This window comes from Lissotriton vulgaris, chromosome 4_1, assembly GCF_964263255.1.
Source record: "Lissotriton vulgaris chromosome 4_1, aLisVul1.2, whole genome shotgun sequence".
In the NCBI taxonomy this organism is placed as follows: domain Eukaryota; kingdom Metazoa; phylum Chordata; class Amphibia; order Caudata; family Salamandridae; genus Lissotriton; species Lissotriton vulgaris.
Genome location: NC_141691.1, coordinates 500,597,027 through 500,623,484, shown reverse-complemented (window position 1 = coordinate 500,623,484; position 26,458 = coordinate 500,597,027). Strand labels below are relative to the sequence as shown.

Genomic DNA, 26,458 nt, shown 5'->3' with positions numbered 1-26,458 from the left:
CATATGCTGCCACTCCACTTTTGGACACTAGTTCTGTAATGTACTGCCAAGAGAGAACAGGTGGAATAACATAATTAAAAACATGCGGACCCTCGGTTAGCAATATGTATGGAAACAAATGGTGGTGTGTGAGGAGTATTACCAGGAGTCAGCCAAGTTAGTCATACCCGCCGCTCCAGTATCACAAAGGGAACAGGGTATTCCAATCGTACGTTATTCCCTTTTCCTTAAAGTTTTCTGTTGAAAAAGAGAATGTGTAACAGCTTGTATCATGCCGCTTCATAGACAGCACACAGACTACTATATCGCCTTGTCACAAAAAGCCCTTACTCACTTAGATGGACCAGCATCTGAAAATTAGTGCCAACTGTATACAATGATACGGAGCGCTAAAAGTAGCTCATGCTGCCGCTCTCACCCTGGCGGGACCCACCTCATCTGTATGCTGGGAAGAGGAACGCTCCCTGTCCTATGCGGCATTAGTCACATTGAGCCCAATATTGCTAGAGCCCGATACTTTTAAAAAGGAAACCCACTCGGAGTCCAGTTTGCTGTAAAGACCATTACGTCACAACAAACCAAACCCAAGCACTCGTAACAAGGCCAACAACATTCCACCCTGTCAAACCCATCGTACTTTCCTGTAGGCTGTTTCTCAATCTACCCAATTCGGCTCACCGTCCCGACACAGGAAGACACCTTTCCTCCGCCGTACGGATACCGCAGCCGCTCGCATAGAAATGCGGAAACGCGGCGGGACCACGCCCTTTGGTTAGTATCACGTGACCCCTGCGCCGAACGCGGCGGCCATCTTAGCCTAGTATTTAAACATGATACAAGTGCCTATACGGTAAACTCAATGGGGTGTTTACAGTGCACAGAATGACTCTGCCCCGCCATGTAAGTCAAGTAAAATAAAATAAAGGGCAGCACAAGCATAGTAATGTATTGCTCATACACCAAAAGTGTTTCAGGACTGTAAGGTGAGACAGTTTCTACAGACTGTATAGGATGTAGAAGGAAATGCTTCCTAAATAGCCATCTTATACACAACATACACCAGCTGGGGTTACAAAAGAACCACCTGTTGTATTCATACGGTGTTAAAAAAACTCCTACACTGGTCTAGTGTCCCACGGTCACTGCAGCTAAGGCTGGGGTGTGCATTCCAAAGTGCTTAATGTATATCTCAAATGCGGAAACGCGGCGGGACCACGCCCCTTGGTTAGTATCACGTGACCCCTGCGCCGAACGCGGCGGCCATCTTAGCCTACTATTTAAACATGATACAAGTGCCTATACGGTAAACTCAATGGGGTGTTTACAGTGCACAGAATGACTCTGCCCCGCCATGTAAGTCAAGTAAAATAAAATAAAGGGCAGCACAAGCATAGTAATGTATTGCTCATACACCAAAAGTGTTTCAGGACTGTAAGGTGAGACAGTCAGCCACTGATGAATAATCTATAATGTATCGATCTCTTTTTTCCTGTGTACCCACTTGTCTTTAATTATGTTTTCATCTTTTTTCACGCACGTTGAGATCTAGGCGACTCCGTATCGATAGTTTAGCTCTAATAGTTAGCTAAATAGACCCCCTGTGTTTCTTATGGTATATATCATGCATGAATAGCTACCAGCCTTTTTAATATAAACAGCACACTATCACCTCCCTATGAATAAATTTGGTTAACCACATCGCTGCTGTGCATTTTCCCCTCCTGTGCTGGAAAATGCTTTAGTACATGATTCATGACGAGCTCAGCTCGTCATCAGCACAGCTCCACTGCGCCTCATGACGAGCTGAGCTCGTCATGAGCATGGAAAGGGTTAAGGGACTTGTGTGCTGTGTTTTTAGGCACTCTCCTTTGTGTGTGTTTGTCACAAGCAGTTCAGTCTGCTGTTCACTGTTTGTCACAATTTTTGTTGTTTGTTTTGGACACCTCTTTTCTTTCTCCTTATTTCCTTTGAGAAGCAAGTGACTACCGATGATGAGACAGGGGCTTGTCTGGAAATTACATACCAGTTACCCCGATGGTGGTGTTTCCGTGAGGCGTCTCTTGCTTCTCGCACATTTTTTCTATTAAGATTGTAGTCCAACACTTCGTGTGGACTCTTGCGACCAACTGTTTTTGGGTCACAGTTCATGTGGTTCTGTGGTGCTGTCAGTGAGAACAGGTGTGTCTTTTAACATGGGCGGAATACAGTGCATCACCTCCTTATAACGTATATAAGAGAGTTCCTGGGAGCAGTACAGTTTGACTGCCCTCTTTCATAGCCACTGATATATCTTGACGCCGTTGGACTGGGTCTGTTGTTGAATTACAGGCAGAGGACAATAACAGAGTCCAGTCCAGGTCCAGTTGCCACTAGCCAAATGGGATTCTTCAAGGAGTATTCTCTGCATCTTTTCGAGGTTCCTGAAGCTACTCAGAGGATCAGTCTTTTGATCCCTGGAAATCTTTCTGTCCTTGGATTTCAAGTGTAAGGTTATCCAATCTACTCAAGTCATTCTAATAGATCACACATGCCAAGAGCACCTGGTTTAGTCCACCTAGTAACCTTTTACAGGTTCTGCATTGTTCTGATGAAGGTGCCTAGGTGTGACACATTTATGTTTGGAAACCAGTTAGTGGGTCGGCCTGGTTCCTAAATACTCCCTAACGAATGGGCTAAAAGTTTCCAGGGGCATCCCTAGCCACTTTGTCTGTAGCTCTTGTTTGCCACGACATTTTCAAGATGGCAAAAGACTTCAGCTATATTAAACTTGGGGTATGAGGCCTGGCGATGTGAGTGAGGATGGTAATAAGTTAATCATGGTGTCCTCTCACAATTAACAAAAACCTGTTTGAAGTATGCACTGTGCCCATAACAAACCCAAAGACAGATGTCTGGTAGGACAAAAGCAGGGTCCTTCAGCAACCAGACAGGGGATACACAAGAATTGTCTAGGCATTCTGTTCTCTCGCTTTCAAGCTTGCCCCAAGCATTAACATGTGGCTCAATAGAACTGTTAAACAAGATTTGACAGTGTTAGATCAATAGTATTCCCACGGCCCCTACTTTGAATACACTGTGGAATTCAGAGGGATCATCTCTACCAGTTCAGATCTGCCTATTGATTGCCCCTTGGAAGCATTTCACAACTTTTGCACAGGCTGGGAACTGGCAGTGGCTTATCCTAGTTAACCTTCTGACAGACCAGGAAGGTAAAGGAAATGTTACATTGCCTTAATATTTATTAAACGTCCAACCTCACCACTTGTCCCATTCCAGAGATAGCGGTATTAATATTTGAATATGTACCGCAATTTTCTACATGGAACACCTACGCCTTCCACATTGTAAACCGCTTTGCTGGCCTTGTCACTGCAGGGGCATGGTAACTGTAATTTTGGACATGTGCTACTTTTGAATACTATGCACCCTACCTTGTGGGTATACAAAGCTCATGTAGGACTGACTTGCTAATATGTAAAAGGGACATTTCTATCTGTAAAAAACATTATTTTACCAGATCGCACTGCATCAGTCAGGCTGCAATGGTATTCCTGAAACTATGTTTTCCTTTGTCACGTGCGGATGGAACAATAATAATGCAGTCTACTAGTGATATTTGACTTTCCATGCCATGTGTGCAGTTTCTACACCATATAATATGGCCCTTATAGGAGAGTTAAATCAGGGATTAGCTAAATCTACATGTATTCGGGGTCAGAGCCCATACATTGTGCACTGATCAGCAGTACCTCTGTGTGCAAAGTATCCAAACAGATCACATGATTGTCCTAGATGTTGAGCGATTGAAGCCCCATTTTTGCCTATAGCCTGGAGTTGTAGATTTGTGTTGGACCTCTGGATGGCAGAGGTGGCAAGAATTCAATTGGTGACACATATCGGTACAGGGCCCACAGTCAACCACTATATCTTGGACATAATTCCCAGACCCATGTATTTTTGTAGTACTGGGCTATTGTTAGAAAAAAGAAGGCTTACAATACAGTAGCTCTCCCCTAATGGACCTACCGTCCATGGGCAAAACATGGTCCGTAGCCATAGAATGGAGTGTTTGGGAGGTATGGACAGATGGAAAGGCAGTAGAGATTCAGGCTATATGGGCTGAGATGATAAATCTATGTATGAAGCATACAGAAAAATTTCTCAAGCGTCCACATCCTCACAGTTAAGGTGAGCTCCTTAATAGTGGAAACTATTAGAAAGGACATCTGGTAAATGGGAAAGCATTATGAAAAGTGCTGCAAAGCACAATGTCATCTTGAATTGGAAATGAGGCCAAAGCGAATGACAAATGAAGCAGGATATGTACATTAAACTGTGTCAATGTAAGTGTTAAAGACTAAACATGAAGGTGGAAAAGTTATTTCTATAAATATTCTGCTATTAAAATAAATTGGACATTTTAAGGCACATTTATGCTGTGACATTGCATAGATGTAAACCTTGAGCTTAGGTTTTCTAGTAAAGAAATCAGGCCATAACAAATCTATTTTAGGTGTGATGAGCTCCTTAGTAGATGGAGGGAGCAGGGAAAAGGAACCGTGGGAAAATTAGGAGTTCATCTAGTACACTTCTCCTAGTTGTTTTAAAATACCTTAGGAAAGATCTACAACATAGGATTACAGATAATACGCTCATAAAACATCTCTTGAAGGCTTTCTTTATCCCACACTCACACTCTCATTCCCTCTTTGTCTTTTGGGGCTCTCCATTCCATTTAACATTAGTATTTGCAAGGGTTACCAGCATGTACATTTCTAAAGAGCACAGTATTCTTAAAGCTCACTCTACTGATATTGTGATTATTCTGCATTGGTTGCACAATTATGGGAGTGGCGACTTTCCTCTCGCAGATTAACATTCTTGCTATCTAACCTCCAGGTTGCAAGTATCGCTGATATGCATGAGCATTAGGGAACTTGTTTTCCCTCATATCACCTGCACAACTGCCCCCAAGGCTTGATCTTAAAACATATTAAATTATAACTTGTTGGGTTCCTGTTAGAATTATAAATGCTCAATGACAAGGACATTAGTGGAAGTAAGTCAGTTTATTACCCATCCACTCTCCTCACTGGAGAGTGCCCCAACATTCTATTGCAAGCTTCAGGGAAGGGGATACCAACTGGGTAAAAGGGAAGGGGTGGACGGGACGTACCATTTGCGAAATAAAAGTTACAACACATCTCCCTTCCATAGGGGTGACACAGAACAATGAATAGGACCCACAGAGGTGGGACAGTAAATGTACTATATCACCATTAGAAAGAAAACTGAACACAGAACATTACTCATGCGCATTTACAATTTTATCAAAGCTCCACCATTGACCGTTCTCAAGTTGAACCACATTCTTAAGCACTTTAGCAATTTTACAGGGCATGTAGTATTTGCTTAGGGTGGCTGCCACTTTGATGTTCTTCCTGGCTTGTACCCTGTCACCTACCTCCCACTGGGAATCCTTCACCCCATGTTTAGTATCATACCACCGCTTGTAATTGTCTTGGTGAAGTTGGACCTTTTCTGCCGTTGTCTCCTGATCCACTACTCTGGGCTCACCACCACTCAACCAATTAGGATTCAACGTGGTGCAGGGTTCTCTCCCACGCAATGCTACAAAGGGTGAAATGCCTGTGACCTTATTAGGGGAGGTGTGTTATGCCCACAGACACCTTCTAAGGGAACCTTCTATATCGTGTCCGTTGGTGGCAGCTAATTGGATATGTTCCTTTAGGATTCTGTTTGCCGCTTGACTAAACCATTGGCTATAGGGCAATACGTAACTGTGGTCTCATGTTTGATGTCCAATCCCTTGAGAAATGCACGCATTTCTTCCGAGCTAAACTGCACTCCGTTATCTGTCACAAAAGTCACTGGAATGCCTTCTTCGACAAACACTCCATTCAAGAACTGGATCACCGCCCTTGTTGTGACAGTGTGGTTGAACTTCTGCTTGATCCAATGGGTCGTGTAATCAATTAAAACTAGCATGAATCTCCTCCTTTCACCTAATTCCTGCATAGGTTCGATAATGTCCATGGTCAGCTTGCTCCATGGTTTGGTTGGCACTTTTACTGGAGATAATGGTGCCTTCTGCAATGCCTTATATTTGTCGCTTTTGGCGCACGCCCCACAATCCTTAACAACTTGTTCAGTCATAGCTCCATCCTTGGTAACCAGAAACTGGATCTGACTCTGCCTTTAGTAAGGCTTCGCCCTAGGTGGCCTTCATGTGCCAAGTTGATGACCTTCTTACTGAGGCTTTTGGGTGGAACTACTCTATGATTGCGATGGATTCTGCCTTTTATGAAACTTAATTCATTTCTCACTTCCCAATACTCTTCTATGCCAGCTTCAAGTTCATTCTTCTTGCTCGGCCATCCTTTTTCCATGTATTCTTTCAGGGCGGTTAACTCCCTTTCCTCTTTCATCTCTTCCTCCCATTCCTTTTCCGTGATCGCAGGCATCTCCGTCATTAGTATAGGACTGTCAAGGGCTTCTTCTGTTTCCCCCACTTCTGGTAACGGGGACCTTGACAGGAAATCCGCGATTTTATTCTCCTTTCCTGGTACATACTCCACATTGAAGTTATAGTGTTCCAGCCCCAGGATCCATCTGCTGTTGCGAGGTGTACAGTTCTCTAATCCCTTCACGGAGAAGATGAAGGTGAGGGGTTTATGATCGGCCCGGATGGAGAACCTTAAACCCCACAAGAAAAACTTGAAATGTCTAACAGCCCAGAAATAGGCCAAGGCCTCCCTTTCAATAACGGAATTGTTCCGTTCGGGGTTTGTGAGGCTCCGGGATGCAAATGCAATGATCTTCTCCTCTTTTCCATCTTTCTGTATCAGGGTCGCACCCAGGCCTTTGTTGGAAGCATCTGTGGCCAGGATGGTTTTCTTTGATGCATCAAATGTACCTAATGCCGGGGAGGTTATTAACTCCTCTTTTAATGACTTAACCACAGCGTCATGCTCCTTGTTCCATAAGAAATCCTTGTTTTTCTTCATTAACTCCCTCATGGGCTCACATTTGGCAGCAAAATTGTCCACCTACTTGGACATATACTCTTTAAGTCCCAGGAAGGACTTCTTTGTTCTTGGGGCTGGGTGCTTCCTTCACTGCTTGGATTAAACTGCTCTTCGGTCTGAACCCGTCTTCTGTAATCTTGTGGCCTAAATACTCAACTTCCTTCACTTTTATTTTGCATTTTTCTTTCTTCACAGTCAAACCGGCCTCCATGAGTCTGCTGAACACCTGTCTTATGACCCCATCATGTTCTTCCTCCGTTTGTCCATAGACCAGGATGTTGTCCTGGAAACACATAGTGCGTTCCACTCCTTCCAATATCTTCTGCATTGCTTTCTGGAATATGGCAGCTGCGGACGCCAGGTTAAAAGGCATCCGTTTAAACATGTATGCTCCGAATTGCTCCGAATTGCTCCGAATGCTCCGTTAGGGGTCTCAATTCTGGATGGAAATTCTTCGTCAGACACGGTCGCTCCCATGCTCCCTGGCTCCTGGTGGTATCGTTACTCATTCATTGAATACCGACTATCTGTTTGTCTGTACTTCTCATTGTGCATTTGCAATAGCGCTTCTGGTAATTTATCAGTCTTCCTAATTTGTGCCACTTAATAACGCTACAGCGTTTCTGGTGTTCTGCATCGCAGCATTGTCTGTGCCTTTTAAACAGCGCGACGGAAACGGAGCTGCGCTCTATCTGTGCACATTAACGCTGCATGTTTTAAAGCACTTGTGAATATTATAACAGTGCCCCAGCCTCACTCGACTTTTCTCCGCCTCCATTTTGTTTGTTGTTGTCTCCCTGAGCCCTTCCTCCTCGCCACGCTCCCGCCTCCCTGCTGCCCCTCCCACGCCCCTCCCCCCTCAAAGTCCTTTTAATGACGGATGTGCCCACGCGCTACGGCCGCGCCAAAGGTGCGCCAAAGGTAAGCCCGTCTACGCCCGTCCGCGCCTGGACCGCGCCCAGCGCCAGACCCCCTGGTTCCCGTAATGCCCAGCCCTCTCGCTTCACTTACGATGCCGCCACCCTCCTAGCCCTTAACCCCGGCCGACTCTCCAACTGCGCCCAAGCCGCCCCTGGCCACACCCATGGACCCTTCTCTTGCTCTACCTGCAAGTTCGACGGCACCAAGACCAACTCCTCATCCACGAACACCAAACAGAGCTCCGACACTAACCACCTAAAATGCATCCTGCTCAACACCCGATCGGTCCACAGACACGCCATCGATCTCTGGAATCTACTAGACACCATTTCTCCCGACGTCGCCTTCCTAACAGAAACATGGATGAATGCCTCATCAGCTCCAGACATCACCATCGCCATCCCGGAAGGATACAAGATCATCCGTAAGGACCGCATCGACCAAACAGGAGGAGGCATCGCCATCGTCCATAAGAACTCCATCCACATCTCAACCAGCTCAGACATCAACCTTACCAGCGCCGAACACCTTCACTTCCAAATCCACATCGACCCCAAGACCACACTCAGAGGCACACTCCTCTACCGACCTCCAGGACCCCGCGCACAATTCAGCGACGTTATCACTGACTTTATCACCCCACACGCCCTCCCCTCCGAGGAATACATTTTGCTGGGAGACCTCAACTTTCACCTAGATAAGAGCAATGACAGCAACACCACCTCCCTCTTGGACAATCTCGCCATCCTCGGACTCAAACAACTTGTCACTACACCCACCCACATCGAAGGTCACACACTCGACCCTATCTTCACCTCCAGCAAACATGTCTCCTTCAGTCACACCTCTACTCTCCACTGGACGGATCACAGCTGCGTACACTTTTTCTACAACAAGATCACAACTCACAACCACCCTCAACCTACTCTACAACGAAACTGGAACAAAATCACTATCGATCAGATCTCCTCATCGCTTCTTCAAAACCCCCCTTCCCATTCCTCTAACCCCGACCAAGCAGCCATTAACCTCACCCAATGGCTATCCAACAGCGCCGACATCCTAGCACCACTGAAAAAATGTCAAATCAAACTAAGCAGCAAAAACGCCTCCTGGTTCAACGATGATCTCAAGAAATCGAAGAAACTCTGTCGCTTCCTCGAGAAGGCCTGGAAAAAAGACCCAAACACCAGCACTAAGGACGCCTTCAAAAACGCCATTCGCACACACCACCAACTAATTCGATCTGCCAAGAAAACCGCATTCAAAGACCGACTAGACAACAACGCCCACAACAGCAAGGAATTATTCAACTTCGTCAAAGAATTTACCAACCCCTCAGCCAACTCCAACGACATCACCCCCTCTCAAGCCCTCTGCGACTCCCTAGCTTCTTTCTTCCATAACAAAATTGCAGACATCCACAACAGCTTCGACAACCGTCCCGGAGACCAACCCACCCAACCTTCTACAGGACCTTCATCCCCCTTGAACATCCTTAATGACTGGAACCCAATCTCCACTGAGGACACCATCCGCCTGATGAACTCCATCCACTCAGGATCCCCCACAGACCCCTGCCCTCACCACATCTTCAACAAAGCAGACTCCATCATAGCACCACACCTCCGAGACGTCATCAACTGCTCCCTCAACACCGCCACCTTCCCGGATAGCTGGAAACACGCCGAACTCAGCGCCCTCCTGAAAAAACCCACAGCTGACCCCACCGAACTCAAAAACTACCGCCCCATCTCACTCCTCCCATTCCCGGCCAAAGTCATCGAAAAAGCCGTCAACAACCAGCTTGCCGCCTTCCTCGAAACCAACAAATCCCTCGACTCCTCACAGTCCGGCTTCCGAGCCAAACACAGCACGGAGACCGCCCTAATCGCAGCAACAGACGACATCCGAACTCTACTGGACAATGGAGACACAGTCGCCCTCATCCTCCTCAACCTCTCCGCGGCCTTCGACACAGTCTGCCATAGCACCCTTCTACAGCGCCTCAGTAACATCGGAATCCAAGGAAAAGCACTGGAATGGATCACCTCGTTCCTCACCGGAAGAACCCAGAGAGTCCGCCTCCCACCATTCAACTCAGAGGCCACTGAAGTCATCTGCGGCGTACCCCAAGGGTCCTCACTCAGTCCTACCCTCTTCAACGTATACATGAGCCCCCTCGAGGCCATCGCTCGCCAACACAACCTCAACATCATCTCCTACGCGGACAACACTAAACTGATCCTATCACTCACCAAAGACCCTGACACCGCCAAAAGCAACCTACATGAAGGAATGAAAGAAGTAGCCGAGTGGATGAAGCACAGCCGTCTGAAACTGAACTCAGACAAAACAGAAGTCCTTATCTTAGGTACCTCCCCCTCCGCATGGGACGACTCTTGGTGGCCAGAGGCCTTTGGAAAGGCACCCATCCCGACGGACCACGCACGGAACCTGGGCGTCATTCTGGACTCCTCACTCTCTATGAACAGACAAGTCAACGCCGTTTCATCATCTTGCTTCAACATTCTTCGCATGCTCAAAAAAACATTTCGCTGGATCCCCACCGACACCAGAAAAACGGTCACCCATGCTCTGGTTACAAGCCGCCTGGACTACGAAAACACCCTATACGCCGGTATCAGCGCAAAACTCCAGAAAAAACTCCAACGCATCCAGAATGCATCAGCTAGACTCATACTAGACATCCCGCGTAAAGACCACATCTCTAGCCACCTGAAAAACCTCCACTGGCTCCCCGTCAATAAGAGGATTACTTTTCGCCTCCTAACCCACGCTCACAAAGCACTCTACGAACTTGGACCCGAATGCCTCAACACACGAATTTCCTTCTACACCCCCTCCCGCCAGCTACGATCCTCCAACCAAGCCTTTGCTACCGTACCCCGCATCAATAAAACCACCATTGGAGGTAGATCCTTCTCCTACCTCGCAGCTAAAACCTGGAACTCACTCCCCACTCACCTTCGTCTCACTCAGAACCACCTAGCATTCAGAAAGCAACTTAAAACTTGGATATTCGACAAGTAACTCCCCACCCTTCCTCAAGCGCCTTGAGACCCTCCGGGTATGTAGTGCGCTATATAAATCCCTGACTTGACTTGACTTGAATTTGGTGATATGCCATGGACAGGTCAATCACGCTGAAGTATTTAGCCGGGCCCATGGTGCTCATCATTTCGTTAATTATGGGCAAAGGATGTCTTTCCACCCATATATTGTCATTGAGACTGCGCAAGTCCACACAAAAACAAATTCCTTCCCCGCAGGCTTTGGCTGTGATAACAATCGGAGCCAACCACTCTGAGCAGGTTATAGGTTAAATTATATCTAACTCACATAGCTTGCGCAATTCCTCTTCTAAGGGTATTTTCAACTTGTGTGGCACTGGGCGTAGTTTATGTACGACTGGCCTAGCATTATACTTTAACTTGATTGTGTGTTGGAACTTGTGTAGACAGCCAAGCTCCTCTTTGAATAGCTACCCAAACTCATCGCAAATGTTATCACTTCTCCGGGACCTGTCTGTGAGCAAAACTTGTTCAGTACTATTGGGATCTAGGATGATACCCAGCTCTTTTTGGTGAACCCATCCCAGTAAATTAGATCCTGATTCCACTACATACACTGTTCCATACGTTTCCCTGTCCTTAAAGCGTAGTTGTACATTTTTCATGCCTACCAATGGTATTTTCCCCTTGTTATACCCTGTGGGAGAAATGTCAGGCATTTTCAACTGTTTCACATTGCAATTTTCCATGGACACAAAATCATCTTTGTTCAGTAAGGTGTATGGAGAGCATGAGTCTGCGTACATTTCTACACATTGGTCATCGAGGAAGACATCACATTTGGGGTAAATCGAGTTTACAGTACTATCTATGTCTTTTACTTGCAAAATTATCTTCTTACTTCTTTGTTCTATACACTTTACTTCCAGGGCTGCACCCTTCTCCATATTCCTACCTTCGTTTCTAGTGTGCTGTTGACCATCTCTACATACTCTCGCGAAATGCCCTCTCCTATTACATTTCTTACACTTGACAAACCTGGCAGGGCACTGGTAAAAAGTCGCAAAATGGTTATTGCTGCCACACCTGTAGCATTTAGGACCCTTCTCCTTAGGCTCTCCTCTCATACTGTAATTTTCTTTAGACCTAATCTTACACACCTCGTTACAGTCCTCCTCATATTTTACAGAAGCTACTTCCTCCCCATTAGTTTTCATTTCTTTAATGCATCTTGCCGTATGTTCTACTGACTTGGCTTTTTCAATAGCTTCTCTTAACCCTGGTTTTTTTGCTAGCAACTTCTCCTGGATACGTGGGTCATTGGTGCATCTCACAAGTTGGTCCCTTATGAGGGAATCAGTTAAGCTACCAAACTCACATAGCTGTGTCAGGACCCACAATGCAGCAATGAAACTTGCACTGACTGTTGCTTACCTTGACATCTTTTGAAAAACTTATGGCGTTCCAACACTACATTTATCCTGTCCCCAAAATGTTTCCCTAACTTTCCCATAGTTTGCTCATACACATCAACATCAGTTTCATCCTCTCCCTCCTGTTCTAACATGGGTAGAGACTCGTAAACCTTGCGCCCTTGCCTACCCAAATTGTGTAACAATATGTGTTTCTTCCTTTCTGCCTTATATATTTCACTTCCTACAGCTATTAAATATGATTCAAATAGTTTCACTCACTCTTTCCAACTGATTTCCGGTTCGCCTATCTCATTCAAGAAGGGTGGGGGTTGGCTCATGCTTGCTGCTGCCATGGTTACACCAAACTAACTTTGAGAATGGACAATTTAAACCCGAATTTACACCACCACACCAGACTATGGTCTTACAAGGAGCGAACACCCACATGAGTATCCTTCCCCTTCAAGTTTTACCTATGGAGTCCAGTTACATTCGCTAAAAGGTCACAGATCCCGTAAAAGGTGGAAGACTACTGATTGTCCTTCCAGTTCCACACTGCCCGTAGGATTTTCTCACTCACCACCACCACCTGGAGCTTGTATCCATAAAACCCATAAAATCTGCTGCTCGCCTTAGCTGGGGTGAGGGGATACACTTCGAAAATCGCCCGCAAAGCAGCCTCACAGGGCAGCAGGCACGACGACCAATGTCACTAGAAGGGGAAAACTTTTAACCAAGACCTTAGCTGCTGGTGCGCCGGGTGCGTTATGGATATCCGGCTTAGTCAGGAGACTCTTGGACGTCCTGACAGGAAATTCAATCTTCCAGGCGCAGGCTCCAGACGTACGCCCATCCACAGACGGAACCGGCTCATCCAACTCCTCTCAAGCGGCTCGATCGCGACGGACCCTGTCAACCACTCTTCGGTTCGACAACGACACCTGGGCTCACCAGCGCCTCATACGCTCGCCCTGTTGGTCGCAGGCACACGGGGTTATTTGGACTCAGCACGGCTCCTCACCACTGCATGCCTGGGCTTAGCTGTCACACTTGACGCCGCACACTCTCCCCGTTCCGAGGCCAAAGCACTTCAAAAGATCAGGTGAGAGTTCTTTATTCTGAAGTAAAGCTTAACGCGACTGTGAGGTGCGATTACGTGATCTGGATATTCTCAACTCCCCTTCACAGCGTGGGCAGAATATCACGCAGTCTCGTTATAACCTCTTAGCTCGGCTAGCCCAGTACCACAATCAGCCACAGTCAACACTATTTTTGCGATGTCCACTGAGGCAGGGATGACTTAGCTAGGGTCCTTATGCGCCCCCAATGTCTCGCAGAATGTCCACAGAAGCAAGTTGGCTCTCACACTCCTGACCTTTATTTTCTGTGGCAGTCCTTCCAATCCTCTTCTTACCGATTCTTTAATAGCCTCTTTACCAATCAGGCAGCAGTATCATAAGTGGCTGTACCTTAGGGAAAGGGGTGGACGGGACGTACCATTTGGGAATTAAAAGTTACAACAGTTCCATACATTGTGCTGCTCTGTTCTTCACAAACCTGTAAGAAAAACAAAAAATGTGATTTGTGCATCCTGTTTGTGGTATATTATTTTTAGTGCTATTCAGCGTCTGCCATTAAAGATTAAGGTCACACACTGAGGTGGCTATCAACTAAGTATTATCACACAAAGTGCATTAACCCTTTGAACATCTCATAAATTTGCAGAATTTTGACATCAATTGTCTTTTCAGGGGTTACAACGGTACTCACCATGACGACGATTAACACCCACCTACGGGAGACTCTACCGAAGATCCCTTACGTCAAAGCCATTGACGTCTACTTGATGGGCTGCTTTGTCTTCGTGTTCCTGGCTTTGCTTGAGTATGCTTTTGTGAACTATGTTTTCTTTGGCCGTGGTCCACAACAACAGAAGAAATTGAGTGAACGGGTGAGCAAAGCCAACAATGAACGGCTGCGATATGAAGAGAAGAGGGTGAGAGAACAGGTTTGTCTTCTTCACTCATGTTCCCAAAGCAAAGTATTTATGACTCTAAATGGGAAACTCGCAAAACTCATATTTTTTGATTGGTGACATGCAAATCAGTACATTTACATACTTAATGCTATATATTTTCTCTGTACATCTAGAGTACCATTATACCGCAACTTTACAAGGACACGTCCTTGAGAAATTGGCTTCCCCGTAGGCCAGTCGCTTCTACTACCCCCATGCCGCACATAGTAAAAAGCAATGCTCAGTTGGGAAATTGGGTAAAAAGGATCTAAACCCCCCAGAAATGTGCTAAAAAATACAAAGATTAAAATTGCGTTATAGATAGATTTGGTAATCAATCTTACTTCAATAAAAAAAACTTGAAAATAACTATAAATATTGAAGGTTAAAGTGATGTGATAATTAGGTATGGTAATAATATCTTAATTTTACTTTTAAAAAACTTTAGAAATTCACTGAATAAACCAAATGTTAAAGCAATGTTGTAGTTAGGTATGGTACTAAGATTTTAGTTTATGCTAAAAAAAACTAGAAATTCACTAGAAAAACACCCAGGGCCCGATTCCAATGTCAGACGGACCTGAGACCGTCTGACATCGACCTGGAACCATGACCGAACGTCCTATTGTCATCGGTTACGGCCCTGCAAGTACGATGCGACATAACCCTGTTAGGTCACACTCGTATTGAGGAGTGCAGTTCATCCCTGCACCCTGTGGCATGCACCCCAAGGTGCCTGCCACCGGGTATAGGGATCAACAGAGGGGCACCATTCGGCGGCCTCACTCCCATGGGGGCCCTACTGGGGGCCCCCGAAGACAGTTTCCGACTGCCTTCTCATGCCGGAAACACCAACACAAAAAGGCAGTGAAAAACTGCCATTGTACTCCCTCGGTCGTAAGGAGCCGACCAGGGGAGTACTGAAGGATTTCCGGAAGGTTGTGAGCCATCCAGAAATCCAAGTCAGACTCCTTTCAGATCTAGCCCATCGGAATGGCTTGGTCGGAAAAGAATCTGGCCCGCATGTTCCAATTCAGGCGGAAATGCTCCGACCATAGTTCTGAGACCTTCTGCCCGAAATCGGAATCGTGCCCAAAGTGATGTTACAATTGAAGGTTGTAATGATATAAAAATAATGTTCTAAAAATTCTAATTCATCATTTATTGTTAGTGAGCTAACTATAAATTGTGCCCCTGCCGTGTACTGCTTATAACCTCACATAATAAATCACTTGTGACATGTAAGATTACATCATTGATGACATCACTAATGAGATCTCAAATGACATCTTTAATGATATCTCTGATGTCATTATAGAATCATTGTGACACTGTCCTGTAGGGTTTCTGAACATGGGGCCAGATGTACGACCATCAAATTTTGCGAATCGCAAATTGCGCTCAATGCAAGTCGCAATTTGCGACTCGCAAAATGCTATGTACAACAGTGTCAGAGACACTGTTTGCGATTCCCAATGGGGTCTCAAATTGCATGCCTCATCCATATTCATTAGGTGCTCGCAATTTGCGACCCCATTGGGAATGGCTGACCCTCCCAGGTATGGTAGCCTGCTGGGCTCAGCCAACCTCCATGTCTGGGACTGCTTTTAAATAAAGCAGTGTTTTTTAATGCATCACGTTTTCCTTAAAGGAAAACGGGATGCGTTTAAAAAAAGAAAATAAAACATTTTCATTTCATTTTTTAAGCGCAGGTAGTGGTCCCTGGGACCACTGCCTTCCCATAAAAAGTATTTCCCCCTGCATTTGCAAAGGGGAAGGGATCCCCAGGGGACCCCTTCCCCTTTGCTGTTCCTTTCCACCCTCTTATAGAGGGCGGTAAATTGTGAGTGTTTTGCGACCACAATTACGGTTGCAAAACATTCATACATGGGGTAGAGACTCGCTTTTTAGGAAGGGACGCCCCTTGAAACCCCCCTTCCTAATTACGAGTCACAATTCCTATTTAGCGAGTCGCAAATAAATTGTGACTCGCTAAATAGGGAATGTACATGACCTTCTTAGATTTTGCATGCGCAAACGGGTCGCAAACCTGTTTTTCTCATGCACATTTGGGTCGTACATCTGGCCCATGGAATACTCGGAATCCTCTTAAAGACTTCACATGACCCGCAATTGTAAATCAAGAGTTTCCCAGGTATATATATGCCACTTTAACAACACTTTGTGTCAGGCCCTGTGGCCAACACTCCATAGTTTAGTAAAATGTACTGCACATGTTCCTGAGCACAATGTCAAACAACCTTAGAGCCACGCATACAACACAAGTATGAGATAAACCACCTCTAAGTGGAATATCTCCATATTCTACAACATTACATAATCTGCAATGCTTGAAAGACTATAGTGGAGTACTGGAAATACACCTTTACAGATTATAAAAAAGGAGTTATGATGTGTATCGTCCAGGGCTTTAAGTTACAGAAAGTGATATGGTACACAAATAATTCACCCCGTTGTTAGACATCCCTCAATTGTCCAGAGAAAGATAACTACTTAAGGTAAAGCAGTGTGAAAAATCAACTCTGTACGAGCCAGTGAGGCTATCATGGATAGCAACTGTTTAGAGAAGGTCCACAAAAAAATGTAACTTTTTTACATTTATGTTCTGCCAGAGGAATTACATTGACTGGACATATACATTATGCTTTTTGTGTGTATCATGGAACTGATGTTTAATATAAGAAGGAACTGTGTGGGATCTGCAATTGGGTCTATGATCAAGTTATTTATCTCAGGAGGGAGTATGTGTGGAATAACACACGTGATCATATGAACATCCTTTCGTAAACTGACAGCTGCTCTTTCCAATACAATATCCCCAAGGAGTTTAGGAATTGTAAGCCTCTTTTTTCTTTGCAATGGGTACCTTGTTTCATTTCAGCATGATGGTTGAGGTGAAGAATACCCACTCAGAATGGAGATAATTTGCTGCTACATATAGATTAATATAGCTTTTATGGAAGCTTATGTGCATGCAATACCACTGTTGAGTCAGACCACTAGAAGATATTCTGGGCCAACTGGTTTGCTTCTTAAAGGGTGTATCTAGTTCTAACTAATTCTCCACATATTATACCTAAAAACACGCTCATGCACTTACTTCAGTGTTCCTTGAACATGAAAGGTTTAGTACAATTAAGTGCAAGAATATTTTTTGAATTTACCAGAAAGATTGATTATATCCAGATGATAATCAGGTATTCTTGAGAACGGTCCGAAATATGCACTTTTTTGCCTTTCAAACCAGTGTTGTATCCCTGGTAGTAAAGTTGGCTCGCATTAGAGTCTTTTTTAAATATATGTTCGAGGCATATGAGGTGCAGATTGTACACTTAGCATTAGATCGCCACCTGGTGTTGGGCTTGGATGATTGCATGTTGTTGTCGTCTTGGAAGAAGTCTTTGTAGTCACGAGATAGGTGACTCCTCCCTTGGGCGATAGTGCGCATGGGCATCGGCTCCATCCTTAGATTGTTTTTTTCCGCCACTGGGTTCGGATGAAAGTTTTCCACTCCGGCTAGAAATAGACTTTTCAAACACTTCAAAGCGCAAAAAACTTATTAAAAACTTGCCAAACTACTTGCGATACCGACTAACATCGTTTCGACTGCATCAGCTCGATTCCGGTTGTCGACGTGGACCGTTGGGCATATCCACGCATTGAGGCCTACACCTCATGGAAAGGACGCCATTGAAGAGATGCCCCGAGTGTGGAGCAAAGTTTCCACACAGTTACCACTACGAGGTCTGCAACCTGTGCTTATCGCCAGAACACGACGCATCTATCTGTACAGCCTGCGCATCCTTACGATCCAAGAAAACCATCCGAGATCGAAGGGCCCATCGACACGACATGCAGAGATCAGCTCCGGAACCGGTGGATATCTTCGAAGAGGAAGTTCTGCTGGTTCCCGAAGAAGATTCAGATGATCTCTAGATCGTATCAGAGGCAGACGACTCAGATGACTCCATACCATCGGTCAGCGCATGAGTACTACTGCCCCTGCACCACACACAGCACCCAGATCGAAGGCAAAGGTCAACACTCCGCCTTCGGGGCCCAGTCGCGACAGAAAAACCCCTTCGACAGCCCAGCCATCAAGCCAGGCTCCGAAGAAAATAACTAAGCCTTCCGGTAGCTCCGTACCGAGCAAGCCGCACGTGCCAATTCCAAAAGCTCCCTCGGCACCGAAACCGAAAGAAGTCTCAACTCCAAAACCGTCGACATCTAAAGACAAGGGTGCGAAGCCAGCGTCCGACGCCTCGAAACCGACGAGACCAGCTTCCACTCCAGAGCCATCGTCTTCGGTACCGAAACCGACAAGGCCTGATTCCGATGCGCCCAAACCATCGAAACAGCCTACGACACCGAAAACAACACCTTTGGTGCCGAAAAGGACAATGTAACACCTCCTAAGGCTAAAGACAGACAGCAACCTCGTCCGGAACCGAAAAAAGGTTACACAGGGAGAAGACCTATTCCAACCAGATCCTACGCAAAAGAAGATCTACATTGACCCAAAGATAGGTCATGTATCCACTACACCACACAAGAAGAGGAAGGTAGATGCAACACCCACACCTGTAGTTCCTGCCAAGAAGAAGGACTCTGCCACATCTCCTATGTACCCTTCTTCTCCTGTACTTCCTTCTCCTTCATCACCTGTTCCTCTAAACAACTCACCACTGATATCTCCTTCACATTCTCCTCTTTTATCCTCACACTCACCTCAAAATGATAATGAGTATAGTTTAGGTAGAGGGATAGACCCATATGAGCCTTTCCCATACCCTGTAGATGATACAGACTGGGAGTACCCAAACCCACAGGATGTGCAAGATATTCCTGACCCACAGTCATACCCATCAAAACCTTCTCCCCCAGAAGATAACATTGGGTTTGGTCACCTGTTGATCAGAGCTGCCATTTACCATGGGGTCACTATGCATTCTGATGAGGCAGAGGAACACTTTCTCTTAGACACAATTGAACAATCGCAAAGTTCTGTTCAAATTCTTCCCATGATTAAAGGGGTCATCAAACATGCTCCTGAGATATTTAAAGACCCTGTACGTACTAGGATCCTAAACATTAGAATTGAGGAAAAATTTAGGCCTGCACCTGCAGATCCAGCCTACATTAAAGGACAACTACCATTAGATTCACTAGTTGTGTCAAATGCTAGGAAAAGGGCAAACTCACAAACTTCAGGTGAGGCACCCCCACCTGACAAAGAATCCAAGGTAATAGATGCTTCAGGCAAAAGAATAGCTGTGCAAGCTACTAACATATAGCGTATAGCTAATACACAAGCCCTCCTCTCACAATATGATAGGGCGCATTATGATCAGTTAGAGAAACTATTAGACCATCTACCTGATCAATATAAGGCACAAGCAAACAACCTTATGCAAGAAGGCAAGCTAACTTCTAATGCCTCAATCAAGTACGCACTAGATGAAGCAGACACTGTGTCTAGAGCTGTGTAAATACTAGTGTCGTACTTAGGAGACATGCGTGGCTACGCATTTCGGGGTTTAAACAGGAAGTGCAAACTACCATTTTAAATCAACCATTTAATCAAAACCAACTGTTTGTACCAGAAGTAGACACAACACTTGAAAAGATGTAGAAGGATACAGACACTGCTAAATCTAAGGGGGCTTTACAGTCCACACAAGCTAAGAGTTCTTTTCGTCGCTCCTTCTACAGAGGAAGCTCCAAACAAACTGGCTCAGACAATACTACATCCTTCAAATCTAGCACACAAACATCCTCTAACAAGGGATATTTTAGAGGAGGATATAGAGGAAATAACAACAAGGGAAGAGGTCGGGGTAACAACAATAATGGAACTCTTCCACTACAAAACAGTGACTTCCCTCTGCTCCCCCAACAGCATTCCACCTCTGTGGGGGGCAGATTAACATAATTCCTGCCTGTCTGGAACTCCATAACAACAGACAAGTGGGTAAGACAGATTATCCAGTATGGCTACTGCCTAGAACTTACAGCAACCCCTCCACACATACCACCCAGGCAGCGTCCAATGTCTACAGAACACCTTACTCTGCTCAAACAAGAAGTTCTGTGACTTCTACAAAAAGACGCAATACAATAGTTCCTTTACAAGAACAAGGAACCGGGGTTTACTTGCTGTATTTTCTAATTCCCAAGAAGGACAGGACACTAAGACCAATTCTCGACCTCAGGACCCTCAATCAGTATATACAATCAGATTCATATGATCACTTTACAACAAGTGCTCCCAGTGCTGCAACAAGGCGATTTCCTTACAACACTAGACCTAAAGGACGCCTACTTCCACATTCCTATACATCCTGCACACAGAAAGTATCTAAAGTTTGTACTGGAAGGACAACACTATCAGTTCAAAGTCCTTCCATTCGGAGTGACAACGGCACCACGAGTATTCACAAAGTGCTTAGCAGTAGTAGCAGCACATCTCAGGAGACAACAAATACATGTCTTCCCTTATCTAGACGATTGGCTCATAAAAGCCAAGTCATTCAATCAGTGTGTCCAACACACACAATAGACAATTCAAACGTTGCACGACTTAGGGTTCACAATAAACTACACCAAGTCACACCTGCAACCCTCTCGTATACATCAGTATCTAGGGGCTACAATAAACATGTCTACAGCTCTAGCGTATCCCAGTCCAGCAAGGATACAGAGCATTCAAGCCTTAGTCACAGCCTTTCAACACCAGCACTCTCTGCAAGCCAGAGTGTTCATGAGGCTAATAGGCATGATGGCATCTTGCATCTTAAAAGTACCATATGCAAGACTGCAAATGCGTCCATTACAGAAATGTCTAGCACAACAGTGGAACTAGGCTCAAGGTCAACTAACAGACCTGGTGTTGGTAGACAGCCGCGCACATCGCTCTCTGCAGTGGTGATACACCAAAAACTTGACAAAAGGGCGGCCGTTCCTCGAACCTGTTCCACAACTAGTGCTTACAGCAGATGCATCTCTCACAGGATGGGGAGCCCATCTCCTACATCATACAGCTCAAGGACAATGGAACAGCCAACAAAAATTGTTCCATATCAACCATCTAGAGCTGCTAGCAATATTCTTAGCACTCAAAACATTTCAAGTACAAGTACAAAACAAAGCTGTCTTAATCCGGACGGACAACATTACAGCCATGTATTATATACAGAAACAGGGGGGGGGACACACTCTCTACAACTGTCCCAGCTCGCACAGAACATTTAGAGATGGGCCATTCCGCAAAACATATGGCAGAGCACCTTCCAGGAGTTCACAATCAGATAGCAGATCTGTTGAGTAGGCAGACACAACAAATTCATAAATGGGAAATACATCCGCAGGTTCTTCAACCATTCTTTCACAAGTGGGGTCATCCAGACATAGATCTGTTCGCCACACACAAAAACGCAAAATGCCCAACCTTCGCCACCAGGTTTCCACACCCGCTGTCCAAGGGCAATGCGATATGGATGAACTGGTCAGGCAGATTTGCGTATGCTTTTCCGCCAGTACCACTAATACCATTAGTAGTACGCAAGCTCAGACAACAGTCTCTCAATCGAATCCTAGTAGCTCTCACAAGCGCACGCCAACCGTGGTACACCACACTGCTAGAACTCTCTCTAGTTCCACACCAAAAGTTACAACTGACTCCATCCCTGCTAACGCAGAACCATGGAGACATCAGACATCCAGACCCTAGTCAACTGAATTTAGCGATCTGGCTCCTGAAGTCTCAGAGTTTGGTTATCTTAACCTACCACTAGACTGTATGAACATCATTAAAGAAGCTAGGAGACCTACTACCAGAGTATGCTATGCGGCTAAATGGAAGAGATTTGCCATTTACTGCAACAATAACCAAATTGATCCTCTGGATGCTTCCATCCAGAATATCATGTGCTACCTTTTACGTTTACAAAGGTGTAACTTGGCATATTCATCCATACACCTGCACCTTGCAGCAATTGCAGCATATTTACAAAACAGACAACATCTGTCTCTCTTTAGAGTACCTGCAATTAAAGCATTTATGGAAGGATTAAAAAGAATCACCCCACCCAGGTTGCCACCTTCTCCGGTGTGGAACCTAAACATTGTTCTTACAAGACTCATGGGACCTCCTTTCGAGCCTTTACATAAATGTGAACTGCAATTCCTCACGTGGAAAACAGCTTTCCTTATTGCTATTACCTCTCTTAAAAGAGCAAGTGAGATACAAGCTTTCACAATACAAGAACCATTTTTAAAAATACATCGTAGTAAAGTGGTTCTAAGAACTAATCCAAAATTCCTTCCAAAAGTCATTACTCCTTTTCATTTAAATCAATCTGCAGAGTTACCTGTGTTTTTCCAAAACCCAGACTCTGTAGCAGAAAGGGCTTTACACACACTAGATGTTAAAAGAGTTCTTCTCTACTATATAGATAGAACTAAGTCTTTTCGAAAAACAAAACAACTGTTTGTGTCTTTCTCTCCACCTCATAAAGGCAACCCCATCTCTAAAGGTGGAATTGCAAGGTGGATTGTAAAATGTATACAAATATGCTATCAAAAAGCAAAACGTACATTAACAGTTCCTCCTAGAGCGCACTCCACACACAAACTAGGAGCCTCTATGACTTTCTTAGGAAACATACCCCTAGAGGACATATGCAAGGCGGCAACATGGTCTACAACACACACCTTCACTAAACACTACTGTGTTGATGTGCAAGCCAAGCAGCAAGCTGCAGTAGGCCAAGCTGTCCTTAAAACTCTCTTTCAAACTACTGCAATGGATACAGCTGACCACTGCTAGGGGAGACACTGCTGCACAATCGATGCTAAGTGTACAATCTGCAGCTCATATGCCTCGAACGTAAAATGCTACTTACCATTATGCATCTGTTCTTGGCATGTAGAAAACAACAAAAGTAAGGCGGCGTTCCTGGAGCCGTGGGGAGGAGCGGCGAAAGTGCAACCAACACCCGGTTCACTGCAATGGCATTCCTGGAGCTGTGGGGAGGAGCGGCGAAAGTGCAACCAACACCCGGTTCACTGCAATGTGCGCCGTGGGGAGGAGCGGCGAAAGTGCAGCCGTAAAGAAGAAAAGTAAGACGGTGTTCAGCCTACGGCCAGGAGCGCGAGGAGGAGAGCGGAAGTAAGTGTACTCGAGTGATAGTGTGAACCAACACACGGTTCACTGCGGAGGAGTGTACTCCAGTGATAGTGTGAGGATGAGGTGACTGGGCTCAGGAGATTGGGGGGGAACACACAGAAAGGAGCTGGCCGTGTCCGGGTTGCGCAATGTTGGTGACTACAGGAGATTTGGGGGGGGGGGGGGGGGAAGGTGCGCAGGCTATCACAACAGAAGGCCAAGTGCTTTGAGTGGAAGTGGGCAAAAAGGGCTGATTGCTAAAACACAGAAAAAAGCTGGCCGTGTCCGGGTTGCGCAATGCTGGTGACTACCTTTCACCTCGCAAAGCCTACCCGGACAACGTCGGGACGGGCTGCTAGTATATATATATATATATATATATATATATATATATGACAGCTAGTCTTTCTCCAGGTAAGGACAAAAGATATTGTGGCCACGCCCAGTCAGGTGGTTACTTGCCCCTCCTCCACCTACGGGGTTGCAGGACATCTCGCGCTCCACCCCCCGGCTGCTGCATCTTGGGAGTTGGAGTCCTCCATGAGTGCCTATACAGTGATAGGGTCTCTCAGGCGACAGGTGAAGCCCCAAACCAGGTTGGATGGTGGACCCCACTCCTTCGCAGTTCCTGTGAGGGGTGTAAGTCAGTTACAGTCTCCCTTTTCAGGCAAAAGCTTTGCCTCCTCTCTCCTCTTGTGCCGGTAACCTCCGTTTGGAAATGTAGAGCGTCGGGGGGGTATCGCGGTGTAGACAATACTTCAACCAAGTGTTGCAGGTGTCCGACGATACTGCCTGAATGAGAGGGCATCTCGCTAAAGCCAGCACCTGCAAGCTGGCAAAACACGACAGCTAGTCTTTCTCCAGGTAAGGACAAAAGAACGAGACATTTCGGGATAAACTGCAGCTGACTTTTATTAGTTCCAGGGCTCTGTGTACAGCAACCTTGAAACGCTAGGCAGACGCGTTTCGCATACATAGCTTCCTCAGTGCCTGTTTCAAAGTTAAAACAATGTCCTGGGGGTCTTCTGATGATTAAGCTGATATTGTGGCCACGTCCAGTCAGGTGGTTACTTGCCCCTCCTCCACCTACGGGGTTGCAGGACATCTCGTGCTCCACCCCCGGCTGCTGCATCTTGGGAGTTGGAGTCCTCCTTGAGTATCTATACAGTGATAGGGTCTCTCAGGTGACAGGTGAAGCCCCAAACCAGGTTGGATGGTGAGCCCCACTCCTTCGCAGTTCCCTTTGAGGGGTGTAAGTCAGTTCCAGTCTCCCTTTTCAGGCAAAAGCTTTGCCTCCTCTCTCCCCTTGTGCCGGTAACCTTTGTTTGGAAATGTAGAGCGTCGGGGGGGTATCGCGGTGTAGACAATACTTCAACCAAGGGTTGCAGGTGTCCCACGATACTGCCAGAACTAGAGGGCGTCTCGCTAAAGCCAGCACCTGCAAGCTGGCAAAACACGACAGCTAGTCTTTCTCCAGGTAAGGACAAAAGAACGAGACATCTCCGGGATAAACTGCAGCTGACTTTCATTAGTTCCAGCGCTATGTGTACAGCAACCTTGAAACGCAAGGCAGACGCGTTTCGCATAAATAGCGTCCTCAATGCCCGTTTCAAAGTTAAAACAATGTCCTGGGGGTCTGCTGATGTTTAAACTGATATTGTGGACACGCCCAGTCAGGTGGTTACTTGCCCCTCCTCCACCTACGGGGTTGCAGGACATCTCGCGCTCCACCCCCCGGCTGCTGCATCTTGGGAGTTGGAGTCCTCCATGAGTGCCTATACAGTGATAGGGTCTCTCAGGCGACAGGTGAAGCCCCAAACCAGGTTGGATGGTGGGCCCCACTCCTTCGCAGTTCCTTTGAGGGGTGTAAGTCAGTTCCAGTCTCCCTTTTCAGGCAAAAGCTTTGCCTCCTCTCTCCCCTTGTGCCGGTAACCTCCGTTTGGAAATGTAGAGCGTCGGGGGGGGGTATCGCGGTGTAGACAATACTTCAACCAAGGGTTGCAGGTGTCCCACGACACTGCCAGAACGAGAGGGCGTCTCGCTAAAGCCAGCACCTGCAAGCTGGCAAAACACGACAGCTAGTCTTTCTCCAGGTAAGGACAAAATAACGAGACATCTCCAGGATAAACTGCAGCTGACTTTTATTAGTTCCAGCGCTCTGTGTACAGCAACCTTGAAACGCAAGGCAGACGCGTTTCGCATAAATAGCTTCCTCAGTGCCCGTTTCAAAGTTAAAACAATGTCCTGGGGGTCTGCTGATGTTTAAGCCGATATTGTGGCCACGCCCAGTCAGGTGGTTACTTGCCCCTCCTCCACCTACGGGGTTGCAGGACATCTCGCACTCCACCCCCGGCTGCTGCATCTTGGCAGTTAGAGTCCTCCATGAGTGTCTATACAGTGATAGGGTCTCTCAGGCAACAGGTGAAGCCCCAAACCAGGTTGGATGGTGGACCCCACTCCTTCGCAGTTCCTTTGAGGGGTGTAAGTAACTTCCAGTCTCCCTTTTCAGGCAAGATATCTCACATGAACAATCCCCTTCTCCAAAAGTAAAGTCTTACATGATGCGCCAATGTTGATAGCCATTTACAACTCCAGAAGGGGCCAGAAAAATCAGCCTGGCTCAGGATCAAGGACGCTAAAGTAGAGGAACTTTCAGGAGTCTGAAGTCAATTAATTCAGGTAAATACAAGTAGCAGTGCTGAGTATAGAGAGTTTGCAGTGTTAAAGAGAAGGAAACCACAAATGGAGGGAAAGGATAAACATAACAAATACAGGGCAAACTAAATAGTGAACGAACCAATGCAAACTGGAACCATATAACCAGTAAAGTTGCA

At 46.0% G+C, this 26,458-nt stretch overlaps 1 protein-coding gene across 1 annotated transcript in view; it reads left to right on the top strand.

The window, feature by feature from the left end:
• Positions 1-26,458, top strand: part of LOC147718900 (gamma-aminobutyric acid receptor subunit beta-4-like) — a 790,247-nt gene that overhangs the window by 686,548 nt on the left and 77,241 nt on the right. The window contains exon 8 of the mRNA XM_086967262.1: positions 14,172-14,428. Coding sequence (XP_086823388.1) covers positions 14,172-14,428 — 257 coding nt within the window. The remainder of the gene's footprint in view (positions 1-14,171; positions 14,429-26,458) is intronic.